Raw genomic sequence first — 20,387 nt, 5'->3', positions numbered from 1 at the left:
CTGTGAGTGCATGTATGTCTGTGCGTTCATGCATTTGTGTCTGTGCGTGCATGTATGTATGTCTGTGCATGTATATGCATCTGTGCGTGTATGTATGCATGTGTGTGCGTGTGTCTGTGCATGCATGTATGTCTGTGCATGTGTGTGTCTGTGCATGCATGCATGTATGTGCGTGCGTCTATGTATGTGCATCTGTGCGTGCATGTATGTATGTGCATGCATGTAATTGTGTCTGTGCGTGCATGTATGTGTGTCTGTGCGTGCATGTATGTGCATCTGTGTGTGCGTGCATGCATGTATGTATGTGCGTCTATGTATGTGCATCTGTGCGTGCATGTATGTCTGTGCGTTCATGCATTTGTGTCTGTGCGTGCATGTATGTATGTCTGTGCGTTCATGCATTTGTGTCTGTGCGTGTGCATGTATGTATGCATGCATGCATGCACGTCTGTGTCTCGAAACACTCCATTTTGTAAACCAGACCCCTCAAGGAAATCACACATGGATATTGTGACTATTTTGACTCCACCAGTATTTCATAGAACTTATACACATTGGGTGATGAAAATACAAAGTCTAACTTTTTTAATACAATCTATGGAGAGAAGATCTGCACAATTTGCTGCACATTCACTAATACTAAGAACAAAATGGGCTAATAAACCAAATAAACACTAGGACGTGATAACCTATACAACATCTTCTGTGTATAGATATAGAACTTTGTCTAATGTTAAACATGTGGATGATATATGTGACATCTCGCCGCTGGATACTATTTAGAAACAAAACCGCTACATAGAATATAAAAAGTTACAAGAAACGGTTTCTGCTAATTCTGCCTGAGGAAAACAAAAAACCCTGAAATAATATCAGTTCCAAAAGACACAAGAAGGCCCTAAGAGTCCAAAAACACAACTTTAAAGTAGATTATGCCTTTGGTTAGGAAAGTGCGAGTTCATGGAGCCCTACATCATGTTAGTGTCGTCTTAACAATATATTTGTACATAATAATTCTTTTTACAGTTTTCTCATCCAACATATTCCAGAAAGTGATGTCTTAGTCATAAAAGAATTTCGCAGTGGCGGCGGCGAGTGTCAGGAAGTTACGATCAAACTTCTCCCATCCTACAGTAACTAACACCAGGCGAACCATATGAAACGGGTCTTTAATAGGCGCTGCTTCATATACAGTCCCCGGGGTCTCCGGAGCAGGAATAAATCACATTTCTGCATGCTTTTTTTCTTGCAGTATAAAATTCCCATGATACTCTGTAGGATTTCATTTCTAAGACTTCAGGACTCCTTTTAATATCCACATTATTTATTGCCCCTCGAATGAATACGGCTATTAATTTCACAAGGAAGAAAAAAAAAAAAAAAAAAAAGTAATTTTACCCTAGGAAGACCACACAGAATTCATTGTGTGATGGGAACCCCATTAAAGTATTTGAGGGGCCGGAAAAAATAAAGTCTGAAAAAGCGCTAGTGATAAGGGCCGCTTTGTCCTGCGTCTTATAGTCATGGCGGCGCGCTTCCACCTGCGAAGTCCTCGGTAAGAACGTCACAAACATCTATATAATGTAACTTTAGGCAACTTGGTTAAGACGTTGGCCTCGTGTGTCTTCATCTTTAACCCAACAGTCATACTGTACAGAATATGGAAGTCATTCTGGACATTCGGTATTCCGCTGGAACCAGGGTTACAAGATAATCTGGAGACAAATTTACATATACATCATACACACCAGGGGCAGGACACACAGAGCTGAGGTCTATAGGCATACAGCATTATGGCTTATACATGTAGCCATATTATGGCTCACAGAATCATACTGCAACATTGTAACTCTCAGGTTCCATATTGGGACACACAGTGTTCTATTGGGTGCACCATTCTGGTTTCCCTGTCCTCTAGAGGCATTGCTTAAATCAAGTCTTGGTGTAAGTCAAGCTTCACCACCCTAACAATACTACCCCCTACACTTGGGGGTCTAATCTAAGGGTCACCAAACTAGCAAATCATGGCAGTTCACATAGTCGTGAGATGTTCTGCCACATTGCAGCCCCATCTAGACCCGCTGTAATATTTCTCTTAAAGATTAGATATCTGGTATCTAGCACTGATCTGATGTAAGAAGGCCTTGGTGTGAACGACGATATCTTGACAACTAAGGCCTGATTCACATCTGCTTTTGGGCCATTCCATTCCCATCTCTGCATGAAGCAAGCAGTACTTTTCACTCCAAAATTTGTGTGTAGAAACCGAGTGTGAACCACACGGACCCCATTATAGTCTATGGAGTCTACGGGTTTTCTTAGGTAACCACTTTTTTTTTTTTTATGCACACAGGTTTCCATTCGGGGGGCCCCCAAGCGGAAACCTGAATGAAGCACCGATTCACAAGTGGAAAGCACCATTTTGATATACTGGCCCTTTAAAGGGATTGCTGGTATCCACTGGACATATATGGCAAATATCAACAAGTACAAGGAAAAGTCATATGCATATTAATACGCATGAGATTTTTTTTTTTCCAAGGCATAACATTGCTAGTGCAGCATCTATGACACCTATATAATAGGTATTCCGACCTCTGTACTCCCCATTTTTGGTATTTTACCATTATTATATACATCATCAGCATTACATTTCTTTGCCATCTTATGGTTTGGTCTCAGAAATTTCTATTAGGTCTTCGGTGTCAGAGCAAGGCTGCAGCTGTGTATTCTAACCAGATCGTGCAGGCTCAGTGGCAGCGCTCATGCAATAAAGCCTGCCAAGTATACTTATCATCAAGTGGCTTCTACAGACCACTGATAAGCCACATGTCATCAAGGGTTAATGGGATATTTGCTGAAGACAAAAAGATCCTGGAACAATGCAATATCTGCTGTAATAAGCCATCTCCAAGCTGCTCAGAGCATCAGGAATGAAATGAAGTTGCTCAACTCTTACAAAGAAAAATGAGAAGGGAGAGAAAAAACAAGTGATGTAAGTGAAAGAAACATGAAATTCATTGTAGATGTGGTGACAGGGCACATCAAGACACCAAGGTGCTGGCATCATAAGCAGATGTTACATGTCCACATTGTAAATAAATCTTTGCATATAAGTGCATTCCCCAGAGATGATGGGTCATGTAGTGAGTCTTATACACGAGCCCCCGGACCCCCTACAGGACACATCAGTATATGCAAACTAGTGGCGGCCGGCTGGTGATTTCTTCATTGCTTACACAGTACAGATAAGGACAGAGTTATGATCTACTTTATGGATAAAGCATTTCCCATAACAGTACTTAGAATGATCATCTTGATAATGAAACTATGTGGCATCTCCCATCTATCCGACCCCCTGACAGATAAAACAAGTATCTGTCAAATGCAGAGGATCATTCTGCTACCTTACGAATGTTTAGTGCTTAAGTGCAACCATCTGGCTGAAGCTTGTTTAGGCCCCACTTTGCAGAAAAACAAAAATCTGCAACCAAGAAAGATGCTTTTCTGCAATGCGGGGCTTAGCCTTAGACCAAGGCTCCATGTAGTGATAAAGCACTGCAGGAAAAACCGTGTCAAAACTGCATTGCTTCAATTATACCTACACAGAAATCGCCAGCGTTCCCGTAGGTACTACTGACATGCTGCAATACCCAAAATTGCATTTCAGTTGCGTGGATTTTTCTGCAATGTGTGGATGGAATTCGTTAGACTAAACCCCGGGCTAAAGGGGTTTTCTTAGTATAAGCCATCAGTATCGGATCAGTGGTGGCCAGACACCTAAAATACACAGAGATCAGCGGACTGCAGGGGCTACAACATCTGGACAAGTGACTTCACTGCTGAGCCAGCACAGCGCCATACACTGTATATGGGGGTTCTAGGTCAGGGGTAGGGAACGTACGGCTCTCCAGCTGTTGCAAAACTACAACTCCCGGCATGCATACTGGCTCTGCTGTTCTGGGAACTCCCATGGAAGTGAATGGAGCATGCTGGGAGTTGTAGTTTCACAGCAGCTGGAGAGCCAAAGGTTCCCTACCCCTGTTCTAGGTAATTCGGCTCAGCCCCATTCATTTAAAGGAGACTAAGCTATTGCATGGATATGTGACCAATATGTCACTGACCTGAGAGGAGGAAATAGAGATCACCCAAGCACTGCAAGCTCTTCAAACATCTGATCTGCAGGGTCCTGGGTACTGGATTTACCATTATAATACTGATGTTCCATCCTAAAGACAGGACATCAATTTCATACTGCCAGAAATCTCCTTGAAGCTGAGGCCAGACGATGCAGAGAAGCTGCATTTTTTGGTTGCATATTTTGCAGGTTTTTGTTTTTTGGATTTAGCAGGATTTCTTTTGAAGCAAGTCTTGGCTTTGGCTGCAAAAACAGCAGCAACGTCTGCAACAAAGAAACCCAGCTTTTCCACAACACTTGGCCTCAGCCTTAAGCAGTGAACATAAAGTCATCTCACTCTAGTCCAGCAGAGCAACGTCTGATGTCCATGGGGAATGAGGTCAGGTTACTGGGGTGTGCAAATTTTCAGACTAAAATAGTGTGTGTGTGTGTGTGTGTGTGTGTGTGTGTGTGTGTGTGTGTGTGTGTAAGTTCACACAAAGGAATAGAGAGAGCGAGAATAAATATATTATACCCTTCCTCAACAATGCTGCCAGATATAGCGGTCATATTCTATGTATATCGGGAACATAATAATCCGCAGTCCAAATGTACAGGATGGCATCAGAGACGACCCTGGATTCAGCCATTTAACCCCCTTAGACACTTCACTGAATACCAATCGCGGGATCTATTGAGTCTACACAAAGGGAGGCGGCTGCTTTACTCACTTTCTGATCATCCCTAGCATTGCAATAAGCAGGGTTACTGTTGTATATGGACAGCTGGGGCCGACTTAAAGGGGATGTCCAGGAGTTTTACAGATGAAAACAGCCGGAAATGTATTAAAAGGTCAGCGAGTTACATCCCTATATCCAGGCATAACACCACTGCCTAACACCACTGAGGTCAGTGATCTTCTACAGCGGTCACGTGGATTTCTCCTCCCATCAGGACCACATGGATTTGCATGGAATGGAGGACTGAATGGACCGTCCGGGTACTTGCATCATCTCCATCCCATTCACTGTGGCCCGAGGGGGCTTCGAAGTTCTAGTGACTATTGGTGGTCCCAGAAATCGGATTGATCACAAATAATTCCGCGCTGAAATGAAGGAAACAAAAAACAAAATAACTCTACAAATTTGGTTCCAAGTGTAATCTGGTCACTGTGGTATTATTCTAGAAGGAATCCATCTGCCGGGCTCACTCCAGTACAGTATAAGGTTAGCCCAAATACTTCTGTGACATATCCATAGAACATGTCAGAGGTCTGCGCAGCTGCTTAAAGGGTTGGATTCATTAGTCAGGGTGCATGTTATCTAATCCTTTAATCCCCCAGAAGGCTTTCTTTGTTTTCCCCAATGCAAACCGATCTGAGCTCAGCTTAGTGTGCATGTGGATGTGGAGTATAAAAGGAGTAACTGTAAAGTGAATGAGTGTTCGGTCGCCAGCTACATGTTTACAGGCTACCCTATAAAGAGGACCTCTCACCACCCCCAATAAGTCCTTCTCATCATTTACTAGGTGCTGCTCCACCGATTCAGGTACAGTTGGATTTTTTTCACTCGCCCCCACCACTCCTGAGCAATCAATGCTGTTCGCTTTGGTACCTGATATACTATTTAGACTCTATATTGTCAGGAGGGTGGGGTCAGATAAGTGATTCTAAGCCATGATACTGGCAGCCTCTGAGTCATGGCCCCTGCCTGACAACGCCCACCTAACATCAAGCACCAAAACTACCTGAACTTGTTACTCAGGAATGGTGGGGGCTAGAGAAAAGATTCCAATTATGCTGAAATCAGTGGAGTGTTGCCAGGTGCTGAGAACTTGATTTGGAGGTGGTGAAAGGTCCTCTGGAGTGAATTCATCAACACATCAATCTCTTGCGCCAAAGAGGCGACACATCCGCTGTTCTGCACCTCACTTGCCACTGTCCGCCGGGCTGGGACATCTTATCCCGACATATTCATTACAAAGGATGCCACACTTATGCCGACAGTTCTTGGCGTGCACAGGTTTTTACTCTATAAAGGGGCAGAAACCTAAAAAATAACCTATCCCATAGTCAAAAAAGTTACATGTGCACCCGAAATGACAAACCGCACACCGGGTGATCTATTTATATAACACCCCCCCCCCACCCCAAGATGATCTCCATGCAGCCCCCGCCTCCGTGTGCCAGGAGCGAACCATTAGCGTAATATTGCCTCATCGGAGACCTTCAGCAGGTTTCGTCGCTATATCGTCCAGTACAGAGCTTCAAAGCGCGCTGATGGCTTTTTATATTAAATGAAGACTTTGAAGCTGGAACAAGAGGACGCCGTGGAGAGATCCGGTGCCAAGGTCAGCGAAAGGGGCCAGGAAGAAGGCAATATAAACGAAATAATTAGAAGAACTTCATCGCGGCCAGGAAACTGTAAATACATCTATTAGTCATGAAGGGCATATTATCCGCCATTATCCTAAAGGAAGAACATCATTAAAACAAGGGCCGGTATAAGATATGGAACGGAGAGAGCGAGAGTTATTGGTGGTGGGAAAGAAGACAACCATAATGTGAATACAGTCATAGATAGAAGTAAATATGTTACAATTTCTTAGAGAAAGAGATAAATTGCAACATCGCTTGTGGCTTATTCTTACAGTAATTTGTTTCGATGCCATCTATGAATACTACATCATACTTTACACTCAGATTGCTCAAAGCTGAAGGACTTTGCCTTATTTATCTCGTACTAATCCATTGTCTTAAGGTTTATACTGATAATTTTGTTTTTTAAACTTGGGCTGAGTTTACACTGCACTTCCTTGCAAATGTTACTATACACGTGTTATTCTACATGTCATCTGTATGCTAAAGGTTATTAAGCTGGAGACCTCTGGTGTAGTATATGTGCTAGTCATACGATACGTTCACATCTGCACTGCCCTAGCTATGGTTCTGGTCCATCACAGAAAAGACAGACGGCAACGGATCCGGGAACTGATCATCGGGGCACACACTGACTGCAATGGGGTCTGTTAAGTCTGTTGCATACAATTCTTCAGCTAAAGAAACGTTGTGTAAACCCAACCCAAGGCCAAGGGCACATTGGGTCCTGAAATCTCACTGAAGTACAGTAGCAGTGCAGAAGATGAGAATTAAAGAAATCCCATCCACATACTGTAGAAATACTCAGAGGTGACCTCTTCACTATCTGCACTACAGGGGGTGACCTCTTCACTAGCCGCACTACGGGGGTCACCTCCTCACTAGCCGCACTTCAGGGGTGACCTCCTCACTAGCCGCACTACAGGGGTCACCTCCGCACTACAGGGGTGACCTCTTCACTAGCCGCACTACAGGGGTCACCTCTTCACTATACACACTACAGGGGTGACCTCTTCACTATACACACTTCAGGGGTGACCTCTTCACTATACACACTTCAGGGAGTGACCTCTTCACTATCCACACTATAGGGGTCACCTCTTCCCTAGCCACAATACAGGGGTGACCTCTTCACCATCTGCACTTCAGGGGTCACCTTCAGCAGTAGTCGTGTTTGTAAAGAGGTCACTGTTACAATTGGCTGTACCAGTTACCTGGCACATAAATAAAAGATGGGACCTGCCTGAGGAGCGTCATGGTGGTTTTTGTCTTTCACCCAATCATCAACAGCAATGTATATTCTTTTACATAATAATAAGTTGATTATTCTCATTAAGTTCAGTCTTGCCATTACATAACACCCAGTCTCGATTTGTTCTTCCATTTCATCGCATCTACTTTCAAGTCATTTTCCTGGAAAGTCGGCGGTTCTAACCTTTTATCTGAAAAGCCTCAACTCTTTGATTCTATGAAAAGCCAAAGAACAATGACAGACGTCTCCCACAATTTCCTGTCTAACCTTCTGCCATGGTTGACTTTGGACAATGCTTTCCTACCAGCGACGGATTCTCAATGTAAAAAAAACATGAAGTAGGAATAACATTCCCATCTAGTCCTGTAACCCTGAGATAATATATTCATGAATATGGCGCTCTAATGCAAAGATTACAAGCCATATATAATACTCTGCTCGCTCTATCCTATAGGCGTTACTTACAAATCAATGAGCTTTCTTCTCATCAGAGTGTCATGGGTTAAAGTGTTAGAAGTGATAATTATGAAATAATCTGTTAAAATCTGCCATATTTTGGGCAGCGGCCCAATGCTAATCTTACTGTAAGCTGCTTTCCAATCAAATGCATCCTGTTAGTGAGGGCTATAATACTTTGCTCCCACGATCGGCTTCTGCTCTGATGTTTTTTGTTCCAAAAAGATACCATGCAACATTGTATAGGACGGGTATCCATGCTAAGTAGTATCCTTGTAGGGCACGTATCTAGTGAAGGCTACAACTTACTCCCTATTAGTTGGGCTGTAGTCTTGTCCAAGAGCCAAAATGCATTAAATTGCTACTTACTCCAAGTCTCCTGCTATATTAAATGCTGAATATATTCAGGCGCTCTATTCTACAAGCTGCATAGAAAGCTTCGATATCAAGCCCCAGCCCGTGCCCCGTCTGCCGAGCCTGTGCGTTGCAATCTAGTGCCATCTCTTATTGTCTTACCTGCATGGAACAGTTTCAGGTTGCATTTGCAGCCCATAGACATCAGGGTTTGTCAGCAGATTTGCGTTAATATTGAAGCCTGGACTAATATCATACACTAGTCTAGACTCCGTCCTGCACGGTGCGCTGCTGGGCTTTTATGAATCCCGTCCACCAGTACTTTTGTGTTATTGAGGACCTGTCTCCAGGGGGGTGACAGACATCATCTACTAGGCACTGACACACCGAGTATGTTTTATCGAAGTCTATTCAGCCATTCCAAAGCTATAAGCCCTTTTAGTGTTGTTGCAAATTAGAGTATACTAGCCAAGTAGGTGGTAACAGTGACGGGGTCTCTGTGTGCCGTATGTCACGCAGTGTTACCGCCCACTTGGCTAACAGACCCTAACTTGCATTAACATTGAAAAGGGCTTATATCTTTAGAATGGCTGAACAGACACCAAAACGCTCAGGGTGACAGTGCTCGTCAGATGATACATGTCAATCAGATCCTCTTTAAAAGCAATATTCATATAGGACAATGTCTATACCACCAAGTTTGCAGAGCATATACTGGAGAGCATGGACTTACCATGTAGAATGCAGCCCCGGTGCAATAAAGATATGAGGATGAATAGTGACAACCATTTTTAGAGCGAGAGGCGCTCAAGGCAGTCGCTTTCCATCACATGGCAGGTAAACAGAATAAGGGGGCATTCACACTACCGCCACTGTCCACCCCGGGGTCTCCATCCTAAATCCAAGGAAATTGGACAAGGGAAGGGTTGCATGCACAACTTTGTCTGTGCAAAAAAAACAAACAAGCCTCCAGGCAGAGAGGCTGCATACAGACATCTGCGGTAACTTTTAAAAACCCAGTCAAATGAATGGGTTTTAAAACTGACCGCCAGCAACCCGTCCCCTGTCCAGTTTCCCCAGGGTTTAGGATGAAAACCCCGGAGCAGACAGCAGCGGCAGTGTGAACACCCCCTTACTCTGTAACTGAACACTATGAGCATCCCCCAGACTAAAAACACCTGACCGTGACGTGACAAATTTAAAGTAGCATAAAAAAATCATTTAGAACATTTTGCAGAGTCACAAAGTGAATACAAATAAAGCGTTCCACCTTATCAGTTATAAAGAGTTCCACTAATATTAAAGGCTTCAGAGAACTCCACAAGATGAACAAGAACAGCCTGCAGTCAGAATATCTAATACATGTACCTGGGATTTCTAGAAGTTTCAGAGAATTACCAGCAACTATTGTATATTGACACATTAAAGCACCATCCGAAAACACAAAACATTGCAACAGAACAAGGAGCCTTGCTGCGATGCCTACACAGAAAACAAGGTTCTTAGTGACTATTTGCCGACCATCACAGAATCACCTCTCTGGGCCGATTTCATCCATATTATTGCATCTGAAGAGGTTGTCTTGTCGCTGGCAAACAAGTTTATCAACGTGTCCCCTAAGAGGCCCATTTTCTTGCAGGCATAGCATGCTCTCAGCACCATTGCAATTTCTGCGTTTGCATTTCAGGCAGGGCCGCATGCGCCTGTACATACAGTCCATATTGTTGGGCAGTGCGGACTACCTTTGTTTATTGCATTGCATCATCATCGGAGGAAAGTAGATCGTGAAGTACTTTTCTGTCCATATGTTCCGTGCAGAGACCGTGTGGAAAGCACACGGACCCTATTATAGTCTATGGGGTCTGTGTGCTTTCACTGCACACCGCTTGTCAATGCCTTCAGTAATCTGTTCCACAACAGCAATTGGCTAAATATAAGCGGCTCAGCGCCAACACCAACCCGCAGACGAAGTCGTGGGCAGATACTGGTAAGATATAAAAGTTACTACCCCTGGAAACTCTGCAAGGAGCATCAAAAGACTCGTTATTTAGCTTTATCTGACATCGGCAGCAGAATAAGACGTTACGATTGAGTCTCTGATCATTTCCTCTACATGTTGTGTCTACAAGATACATTGAAGCCGAGGAATCGCATCATCTGCAGCTCTCAAGAAAGCAAAAAGCTTCCTATCCACTCCTAGCAGATGTCAAGTGACTGACTTGCAGCGAAGGAAGTGAAAGCCACAAGCGTCCGACCCTGCTCTTAAAGGGATCTCCTTCACCAGCACAACTTTGGCTCACCGTACGTTTATTTCCTAGAAAACTGCTGGACACAAAGCAGGGGACAGATTTTTAATTAAATTCTTGAAAAACAAGGTAACGAAAAAATACATTCTAAGAAGCCTTAAACTGTATCATGTGTTACAAATAATTAAAACTATTTGTTAATCCTTACATAATTAAAAATAATCCCCCTAAAACATGTATTCTCGTAATCCCTACTTGACCTTGAATCCTAGTCTGTTCAAGTGCGGGCCTGCTGGTCTACCCGATCGCAACGTAAGGCGAAGCGCCACTTTTCACTAGATTATCTGCACTGGTTATATCAAGGGACAAATGACAGCTGACATGTTATAGGAGCGGGCGATGGGATTAGTGTGCTTGACTTGTACTGTAGAGACCTAATTCCCACTGCACATCATCTGCACCAGTCCGTCCAGTCTAGTCCTCAACAGGCCATGTATTCAGGACTTCCTTAGTGTTGTATAGGCAAAATAATAGACATGGCCACTAGTCGATTCTTTAGGCCGTAAGCGCTGTGGCAAGAAAACACGTCATTTTACAAACCCTGCAAAGTGAATCCCATCTGCAGAGAAACATATGTTGCAATTTGCAAAACTGTTACGTCTTTGGATAGCAACATGGTCAATAGACAAAAGCAGAGCAAACCATGTCCGGACTCCTAGGAGAGAAAACAAGAGTCCGGTGTACCTTGCCCACATGTAGCGATTGTCATCCCTGGTCAGGCCTTTTGTATGTGCAGGGTAAGCCGGACTCTCAACGTCTCTCTTACGAGTCCTGATTTGGTTATCAATTCTGTATCAGACCTGCATATCACAGAGCTCACATTAGATTAACAGGTTCGCTTTAATTTTGTTCAATCCTTCTCCTTTTTCCGTGTCTGTAACTGCAGCCTCTATCCAAACAGAGATCCTCAGCCACGGTACGAGACAGTAACACAGACGAAAAGTGAAAGTGAAACAGGAAAACATCAACGTCCATAAGAACAAAGTTGCAAATTGAACAAGGAACGAATATTTAACATTACAGACTCCTGAAGCCTCCAGGCTACACTTCATGAGCAATGATGTAGTTGAAAGTTAAAATGTACTTTCCTTTAACCCAATTCATAGTCCTTTCCATGCAATTCTTTGATTACAGAGCATTTCTTTTCAGATTTCTGTTTTGTGCCCGGTTTTAAACAAAAAACACAGAAACGCGATGATAAGGTTCAGTGACAGGCTTCTCCCTACCTGTGCACAGAGAGCAGCCTGTCTATCATGCGGGGTCATAGACAACCCCTTTCTAAGGGTCTTATTGGAACAAGTGCACATTACAACCCATAGGCCAAACCACCCACCGGTCCCCTCTATATTACCATGGACAGACTCCTGCCCAAACTCTTAAAGGACTGAAGCCACATCAGACAGGAGCAGTGACGATCCTCTAATCTAATTCACTAAAAAGCCAGGGATCCTTAAAATAAATATGTAACAAGCTAGTGTAATATCAAATGCATGGAATAGCACAAGGCCAATACTTGTCTAATAGTCAGTATATTGTAAAGCTGGGGTGACTCCTCAGACCTGGTTATAACGCACCAGACTCCTAATAGACAAGCTGGAAGTAGTGGAAAATAAAATGTACAAAAATAAAAAATAAAAATTGCAGGACAGCAAATCCTTGAACACTTCACCTCTGCACACGCCAATACATACACAGCGAATGTGGTGCGGTCCTAAACATGTTTATTCCAACTCAATACTGCATAATATGGTTAGGCCTCATTCACATCTGCATCAGTAATCCGTTCGGGGGAGTCCACATGGGGACCCCGGAACGGAATACCAATGCATTTGCAAGCGCTGTGCAGTAAAAGTACACAGATCCCATAGAGTATAATGGGGTCCGTGTGCTTGCCGCGAGATCTCCGCAGGGAACATGCGGAGAGGAAAGTACTTCACGATCTACTTTCCAGATTTGTGCAAAGATCTCACAGCAAGCACACAGACCCCATTATAGTCTACAGGGTCCGTGTGCTTTTACTGCACAGTGCTTGCAAATGCAGCCCCATACGGACTCCCCAAATGCAGATGTGAACGAGGGGTACGGCCCTCACCACTTTCCTGGACAGGAGGCATGATGAGGGAATGCAAGGTACAGGGGCCCGCTATGAGTGAGCGTAGATTTCCTTGCAAGGTGCACGACCTGGTGACGGGTGAACCTCCTTGTCATAAGTGTCATAAGGTCAGGGGATATGGAGAATTGCTCCTGTCTTCATAAATCTTCCCCAGCGTTCTTAAAAAGAAAAAACAGCAACCCAAGGAAATACCCTATAATATATGTAACAAACAAACAAAAGTGGTAAAACAATTCCCAGACCAGAGAGCTCTCAGTATAAGGAGACATCACCAAGTTACTAAAAGGAAGTAGAGAGAGAGGTGACATTCCTGCAGGCCTGTTTATACCGCACAAGGCGCTGATCATGGAGGAGATCAAGCTACAGGTCACATGCACTGTCTTAGCACTCTCATAATAAAAACAGCCACAACACAATAACAACCTTTCTGGCTGAGAGTTTAACAAAGGCTTAGTCCAAGAGAGTGAGGAATGCAGAGCGAGAGCCGGCCTGCAGCAAACCAGCAACCGTCCCAACAGCCTGCGTCCTCCATCCCACCACCGGGTCCTTTATAAGGCCACAGAGGAAGTGTGATGGCAGGGAGGTGTTCCCCCACAAAGTCAAACCATCTGTATAGAGAGCGTGTGCACAAACAGAGCGGATACGACTCACTGGGAGAGAAGCAGGTGATTTGGGCTAAAGGGCTGCACCCTGACCAGGCCATGAGACTCACACCAGCAGCTAGGATGTATATAGATATATAGATATCACTTGATGTTAGAGATATAATCACGTATAAAGCAAGCAGGCTTTATAAATGCACCTGGAGATGTAAGTGGATACATAAATGCAAGTTCACATGACTTAATATCTAATATTTACTATCAATTTAGTCAAAGCAAACACAAGTAGGAACCGAAAAACTAGCAAACACGTCAGTGTGATATGTGTTCATTGTATGCATTGCAGTAGGTTTATTACATGAGCCCGTATAGATCTGCAGAAGAGATGACAATGAAGATCACTTAGGCCCGTAAAGCAGCTGACAATCCTTCCATCACGGAGGTCAGGGACCAAACAGAAGAGATTTCTCAATATTAGCCCTACTGATCATCTGCAGAACTCTGATCATATATGGCAGGGGTCGGCAACCTTTGGTAAAACTACAACACCCAGCATGCATACGGTCTCTGCTGTTCTTGGAAGTGCCATGGAAGTGAATGGAGCATGCTGGGAGTTGTAGTTGCATCATAGTACGTTACGATGCTTGACGTCACGGTCTGTCCCCTGCTATACTGTATATAGAACACACTATAGAGCTGCGAGAAGGTAGGAATTATCAGCAGTTCACATTCGCGCATGGGTTTCCATTCGGAGAGTCCACTCGGGTACCCCCTGCACAGAAACCTAATCCGTATAAAAAAGCGATTACCTAAGGAAACCTGCGGACCCCATAGACTATAATAGGGTCCGTGTGGTTTCTGCTCAGTTTTCATGCGGAGAGGGGAACAGAATGGCCTGGGCGCAGATGTGAACCGGGCCTACACTTCCCTTGACTGGGTTCAGCCCAGATTTTGCAACCCAGTGCACGCGGCTGTAGCAGGGCGCCCTAATACACATCACAGGTGTAAAGGTCCTGTATGCAGAACCTTTTTTCACCCAGCAAAAAATGAATGACACCATGATAGCCAATGGCACCCATCAGGATCCATTTATGTCCATCCTATAACAGATATAAAACCTGAAATCCTGACGGAGATGTAAACAAAGCCTTACAATGAAAAACGCTCCGCGCAGAAAAAAAAAAAATCAGTCTGGATAAAGAGTAAGCCGTCCTATATAATAATCCACTCATTTTTTTACTAAAACATCAAGCTCTGCTATAAGTGAATATATGTATAGGCGGATCAAGCACCAAATGTCTGCGGAGATTACAGGTATAGTCACTGGTCCCGAAAGCATGAATAGGAACAAGCAGCTCACGTTTCACTTAATACTATAGCATGACAGGGGCAGGAGCGCCCCTTGGACAGAAAATTCTTAGCTAATGGAAGTAAACCATCTGTCCGTTGGATGGCAGATGGCATCACCTCACATCAATAAATAGATTTCTGCTTAATGTGTTCACAGCATAGGACAGCGAGCGGGTTACCTATCTGATTGCAACGACGCCTCGCTCACTAGGATGCTTGTGTGTAATCCCAGATTACTCCGAGGGTTGCAGGTATGTATGCGCCATGCCTATGTATTAGGGCAATGTAACATGCAATTGTGTTACAAGAAGGAGATTGTTACAGTCATCAAGTTAATAAAGTATCCAAATAATATCAGCGCTTTGTAGCAAATCTATCGTCCTACAACCTACAAGTGAATGAACCTTTACTATACCGCCACATACGTAACTGTCTTTGCAATGCATATGTAGAAGCCTACAGATGGATCTACGTCAGGCTGCGCCTTGGCCAAAGAGTTAAGTTTCCAGCTCGCAATTTGTGCAAATCCATTTTCCTCACTCATTCCTATGGAAGCGCCTGCAATTATTTCGGCTGTGGAAGGGGAAGCAACTTGTGACTCGTGAGAAAATGTAGTCGAATTCGTACAAAACTGAATAGCGGCATGTGAATGGGTGCAATGCATAGGGTGCAACCTGCAAAGAATCCACAACCAATAAAAAATAAAATCTTGCAATGTTTTATCTGTATCAGATCTAGGCCATCACTGCATAGCAAAAGAATACCGAAATCTCAATCTACAACAGAAAATGCTACAAGTATGTCTTAAAGTTATACCGCCAATACTAAAACTGTACATGTAAATAGAAGAAACAAAAAGTGTAAGGTTTCCTTCTACCCTCACCAGGCTACTTTTCTCATCTCTAATAGTAACTGTATCCAGTATCACACACAGAAGTCTATGGAGAGGGGGAGGAGCTAGTTCTTTCTTCTGTTACCTCATTCTATACAGTAATACAGCAGTATCTTACTCCATACGGTACAATCACTAAGTGGCAGAATGTAGCAACTGCACTCCTCCTCCCCTCTCCATAGACTTCTATGTTAGAAGTTAGGACTGGGTGATAATGACCCAAATCAAAATCGTGATTAATCAGGCATTTTACCTCGATCACGATTAATGGTGATAATTTAGGTCACGCCGATTATCCGGATTGACCGTCGGTTTTGGTTATTATTTGCCTCAGCCATGTATTAACTCATTACACTAGCAATAGGGAACGCAGACAAGAGGCCGCACAAGCCTTTCCTCCAGGTTATCATAAAACAGGTTCAGTGCCATGTAATATCACCGCCACTGCAAAGATGATGAAGAAGTCACACAATCAGCACCATTGATTCATGTCTTGTATTGTCTGGTTACACAAATCCGCCCATACTTATAGCATCAGCATAAACCATTATTAGGTGTCTCATAACTGCAATATGTATTGTTAGATTCATCCTATTTACACTGCAAAGTTTCCTGTACACCGGGGGATGTCATGCAAAAGAGCACAAAGCACCGCGACTACCTGCAGCCGCCTACAAGGGAAGCGGCCACATACCTGGAAGACATAATAACAAGCTTTCCTTGGAAGATAAAGGGCCGAGGAATTGAAAACTCAAATGGGAATCGTCTGGAGTGTTACATAAAGAAGCAGGACGAGTGCATGCACTATACAGTATACAGTATACGTACGTAGTGTGTATGGGGCATCCTCAGTAGCATTACATAACAGAGGCATATTACATATATAAGAACATTATTATATTCAGTATGTGTATAGGCCTTAGGAGTATTTCAGAAAGAAAGGATTGCATGCAGCAGCTTTACATATGGAATTGTGTGCAACACTGTATTCATGGGTGTAATATAAGGGGTGCAGTCACATCCGGGCCCAGGAACTGTACAGGGCTCCTACAGTGTCTCTTCCCAGTATAAGGAGACCCTTATACATTATAGCTGGAGAGATTTTGCATTGGGCTCTGGAGCTTCATGTTTTGCCTCTGACTGTACGTTATAAATAGCAGATATTATGTAACATTGTGTAAGGAAGTCTCAGGGGTATCAAGTAAAGTTATCCAAATATAACACATGGGCTATGCAAGTGTTACTAGGATTATTTCAGTAGGTGAGAGCTGTCCAGGAATCTGTGAAGTGTATTGACAGGAGCACTATATATAAGTATATATATGGGGCACATTGATAAGCAGCCAAGGACTGAGCCAGTATATGGGAATTACTTTAATAAGTTTTAGGATATGTCGACACGGAGCTAATCTGCAGCATTGTAAATTAGCAACAAAGTGGATCCAAATGTCACATCTTTTGCAAAACTCGTGCAGGATAAACTGATTTGTATTCCGGGTTTTCCATGTGGTTTCTCTACTAATTACTAAATTAGTGGGGATGTGACCGCCAAGTGACATAATAGAGGTTCAATCTCCTCTGTGACATTGAATGGAGGGGTGTCATGCACGTGCTATACCCCTCCATACCTAGCACTATCCCTGTCAGTCCCAATAAGTGAATGGAGTGCCAGTCCTCGTGCTCGACCATCTCACCATTCAACTCCTCCTGGCCGTGGTCTTCCAGCGTAGGGAAGACACATAGATAGGTGATAACTTATCACAGGAAAACCCCTTTAAGTCTCTGCTTTATATACAAGAGACGTGAGAGGTGACGGTCTTGGATGGATGAGCGGCTGGATTTCATGCATTGTAGATTCTCACTATGTCTTAAGATGTGGGACGTACAAGACGATCTGGTATTTACCAAGTCATCCTTCACTGTATTGCTGTTGACACTTAAGTTTATCAGATGTTTCCTACAAGATCTCACCACAAATATAAAGTATAATCCGCTCCTAGGGTCCATGCTAAATTGCCAGTCCCTGCTACAGATCCCATCCAGTGAATGTGGTTTAAGTACGTCTCCTCACTTGCAGTGCAGAGACGGACCTTACATGGTTGCTGCTACCCTTGCACTAAGCTTTTAGCCCTGGCATCTACTATATACAGACTAGTTATATAGCTGTAACCTCTAGCTCTTCATCTGCAGCTGACTTGATGGCCTATCCTGGCATTTTTTGCATGTTATTTCCGGATTACAGCCGTGCTCTGCTTTATAAATCATAGTCCCTGTGCGGTCACCATTTAGGTTATTGCAGACTGTTATAGTGTGCACCAGTCAGACCATGCCCGGCAGAAGACAAGCACCAGAGAAGTTTATATTGGGCGCTACTAATTTTATTTCTAGCTAGTTCTGCACCTGCAACTCTCAACATGCCCTGCACTGGCGTTTTTGGAAATGGGCCCAGATTTACTAAAAGTTGTGTGACCGGGAGTCTAAACATCTGCCAAATTTATCACACTGCCTGATAAATCTGGTGCATCCTTACAGGGGCTAGTATACAACGTGTAGTTGGCTTTCTTTGAGCCAGAATTTTACTACACATTTATGGCGTATTTTTGGTATATTGTGGTGCATTTTATGAGAGTCCACACCCACATGGCTAGCAAGTCCAAAAACGTCAGTTCACACTGGATATGCCACGTTAACGCCAGTATAGTAGATCTGGGCCACTGGGGGTAGTTTAGAGCTCCATTTGGGTTGTTTTTTGCAGCCCCTAGTAGCAGTGCCCAGGCTCGATTGCTATAGCACTACAAGTCCCCATGTGCCCGCTCTGTATGGATTTTTTAGAGTTATCCATTGTCAGTCTGCGGCCACCCCTCTCACAATGGCCTCATGACTTTTTCTTCCATTCCTTTCCACTGTATTTTATTACGTCTGTGACCTCACCAGTCCCCATCTTATTACTATTGTCCTTACAGAGTGTTGGGGCTATTAGTCCAGGTGTGGCGAGTGCCAGCTCCTATGGTATACCTATGCCATGTTGTATATGGGAGCTATTACACTGATGCAGGTGTCAGGCTATGAGGCACAGGAGACCTCACTCTTTGTTATGACAGCAGTCCATGCTTCCTTCTATACGGGGTGTGATGCAGGTATAAATAGTGGCTGACATGTTTTGCCATACTTCTAGCAAGGAGGCCGATACTCCCTCCATGCCTGGCTACTAGGGGCACAGGGAACGCAGCAGCCCGGCACAGGAGGGAAGGCAGCCCAGAACAGGGGACTCAGTAGCCCTGCACAGGAGGGCACAGTAGCCCGGCACAGGAGGGCACAGTAGCCCCGGCACAGGGTGCACAATAGTCCCGGGACAGGGGGCACGGAAGCCCCGCACAGGGCGCCCAGCACGGGATGAGGAGTCCCCGGGGAGCCCGCACTGACACTACATACACGTGGAGGAGGAGGCGGCGGCTGTCACACACTCCGGGAAGTTCTCAGCAGAGTAGAGGGGAGGATGGGAGCCGTAGTCCCGCTCACCTGTCTTGAAGTCCTTGCTCTGCTCCTCGCTTATGTCCATCTCTTTCTGCAGAATTACATACAGGATCCCGAATGAGTTCTGGATGCCGAAGATGGAGCCGCTGCACCAGGTGGCCGCCAGCGCCACCACCCAGCCGAAACCCCCCTCAGGGACTCGGCTCCGCACTTCTTTCTCCCGGCCGCCATGTGAAGGCACCTCAGCGGGCACCGGCACCCCTTCTGGGGCTCCCCCGAGCAGGCTGTCCCGCATCCCCTGCTCTTCCCCCGGTGGCAGGTTCTCGTCCTCCTCTGTCTCTTCTTCCATCGTCTGGCTCTCCTCCTCCTCCTCCCCCCAGTGCTCCCTCCCCGCTCCCCTCCCCTGCTCCGCCTCCCTCCATGCCCCAGTCAGTCTACCTGCTCCGGCAGGCGCCGCGGTGCGACACACCAAGGCTCGGCGACATTACCTCAGATCACCTACACCGTATACTATAGCTATACGTGCCGGCTGTATACCTCATATGTGTGTACCTATAGTATATACTACACCTCACCTATACCCTATACTATAGCTGCTGGCTGTATACTGCACATGTGTACCTATAGTATATACTACACCTGTACATCACCTATACTGTACACTATAGCTGCCGGCTGTATACTGCATGTGTGTACCTATAGTATATACTACACCTCACCTATAGTATACTACATCTGTACCTCACCTATACCGTACACTATACCTGCCGGCTGTATACCTCACATGTGTGTACCTATATACTACACCTGACCCTCACCTATACAGTACACTATACCTGCCGGCTGTATACTGCATGTGTGTACCTATAGTATATACTACACCTGACCTATACCGTACACTATACCTGCCGGCTGTATACTGCACATGTGTGTACCTATAGTATACTACATCTCACCTATAGTATACAACATCTGTACCTCACCTATACCGTACACTATAGCTATACCTGCCGGCTGTATACCTCAACTGGCCCTCACGTATAGTGTACTACACCTGACCCTCACCTATACTGTACACAATAGCTGCCGCCTGT

General features: G+C 44.5%; 1 protein-coding gene across 1 annotated transcript in view; it reads right to left on the bottom strand.

The window, feature by feature from the left end:
* Positions 1-19,658, bottom strand: part of SLC16A2 (solute carrier family 16 member 2) — an 88,982-nt gene extending 69,324 nt beyond the window's left edge. Inside the window, exon 1 of the mRNA XM_075259616.1 lies at positions 19,339-19,658. Within this exon, the coding sequence (XP_075115717.1) occupies positions 19,339-19,642 (304 nt within the window). The 5' untranslated portion in view covers positions 19,643-19,658. The remainder of the gene's footprint in view (positions 1-19,338) is intronic.
* Positions 19,659-20,387: the final 729 nt, after the last annotated feature.

The sequence above is a fragment of the Leptodactylus fuscus genome, chromosome 11, assembly GCF_031893055.1.
Source record: "Leptodactylus fuscus isolate aLepFus1 chromosome 11, aLepFus1.hap2, whole genome shotgun sequence".
In the NCBI taxonomy this organism is placed as follows: domain Eukaryota; kingdom Metazoa; phylum Chordata; class Amphibia; order Anura; family Leptodactylidae; genus Leptodactylus; species Leptodactylus fuscus.
The sequence above is the reverse complement of the archived record's forward strand: the minus strand, read 5'-3'. Positions and strand labels throughout refer to the sequence as shown.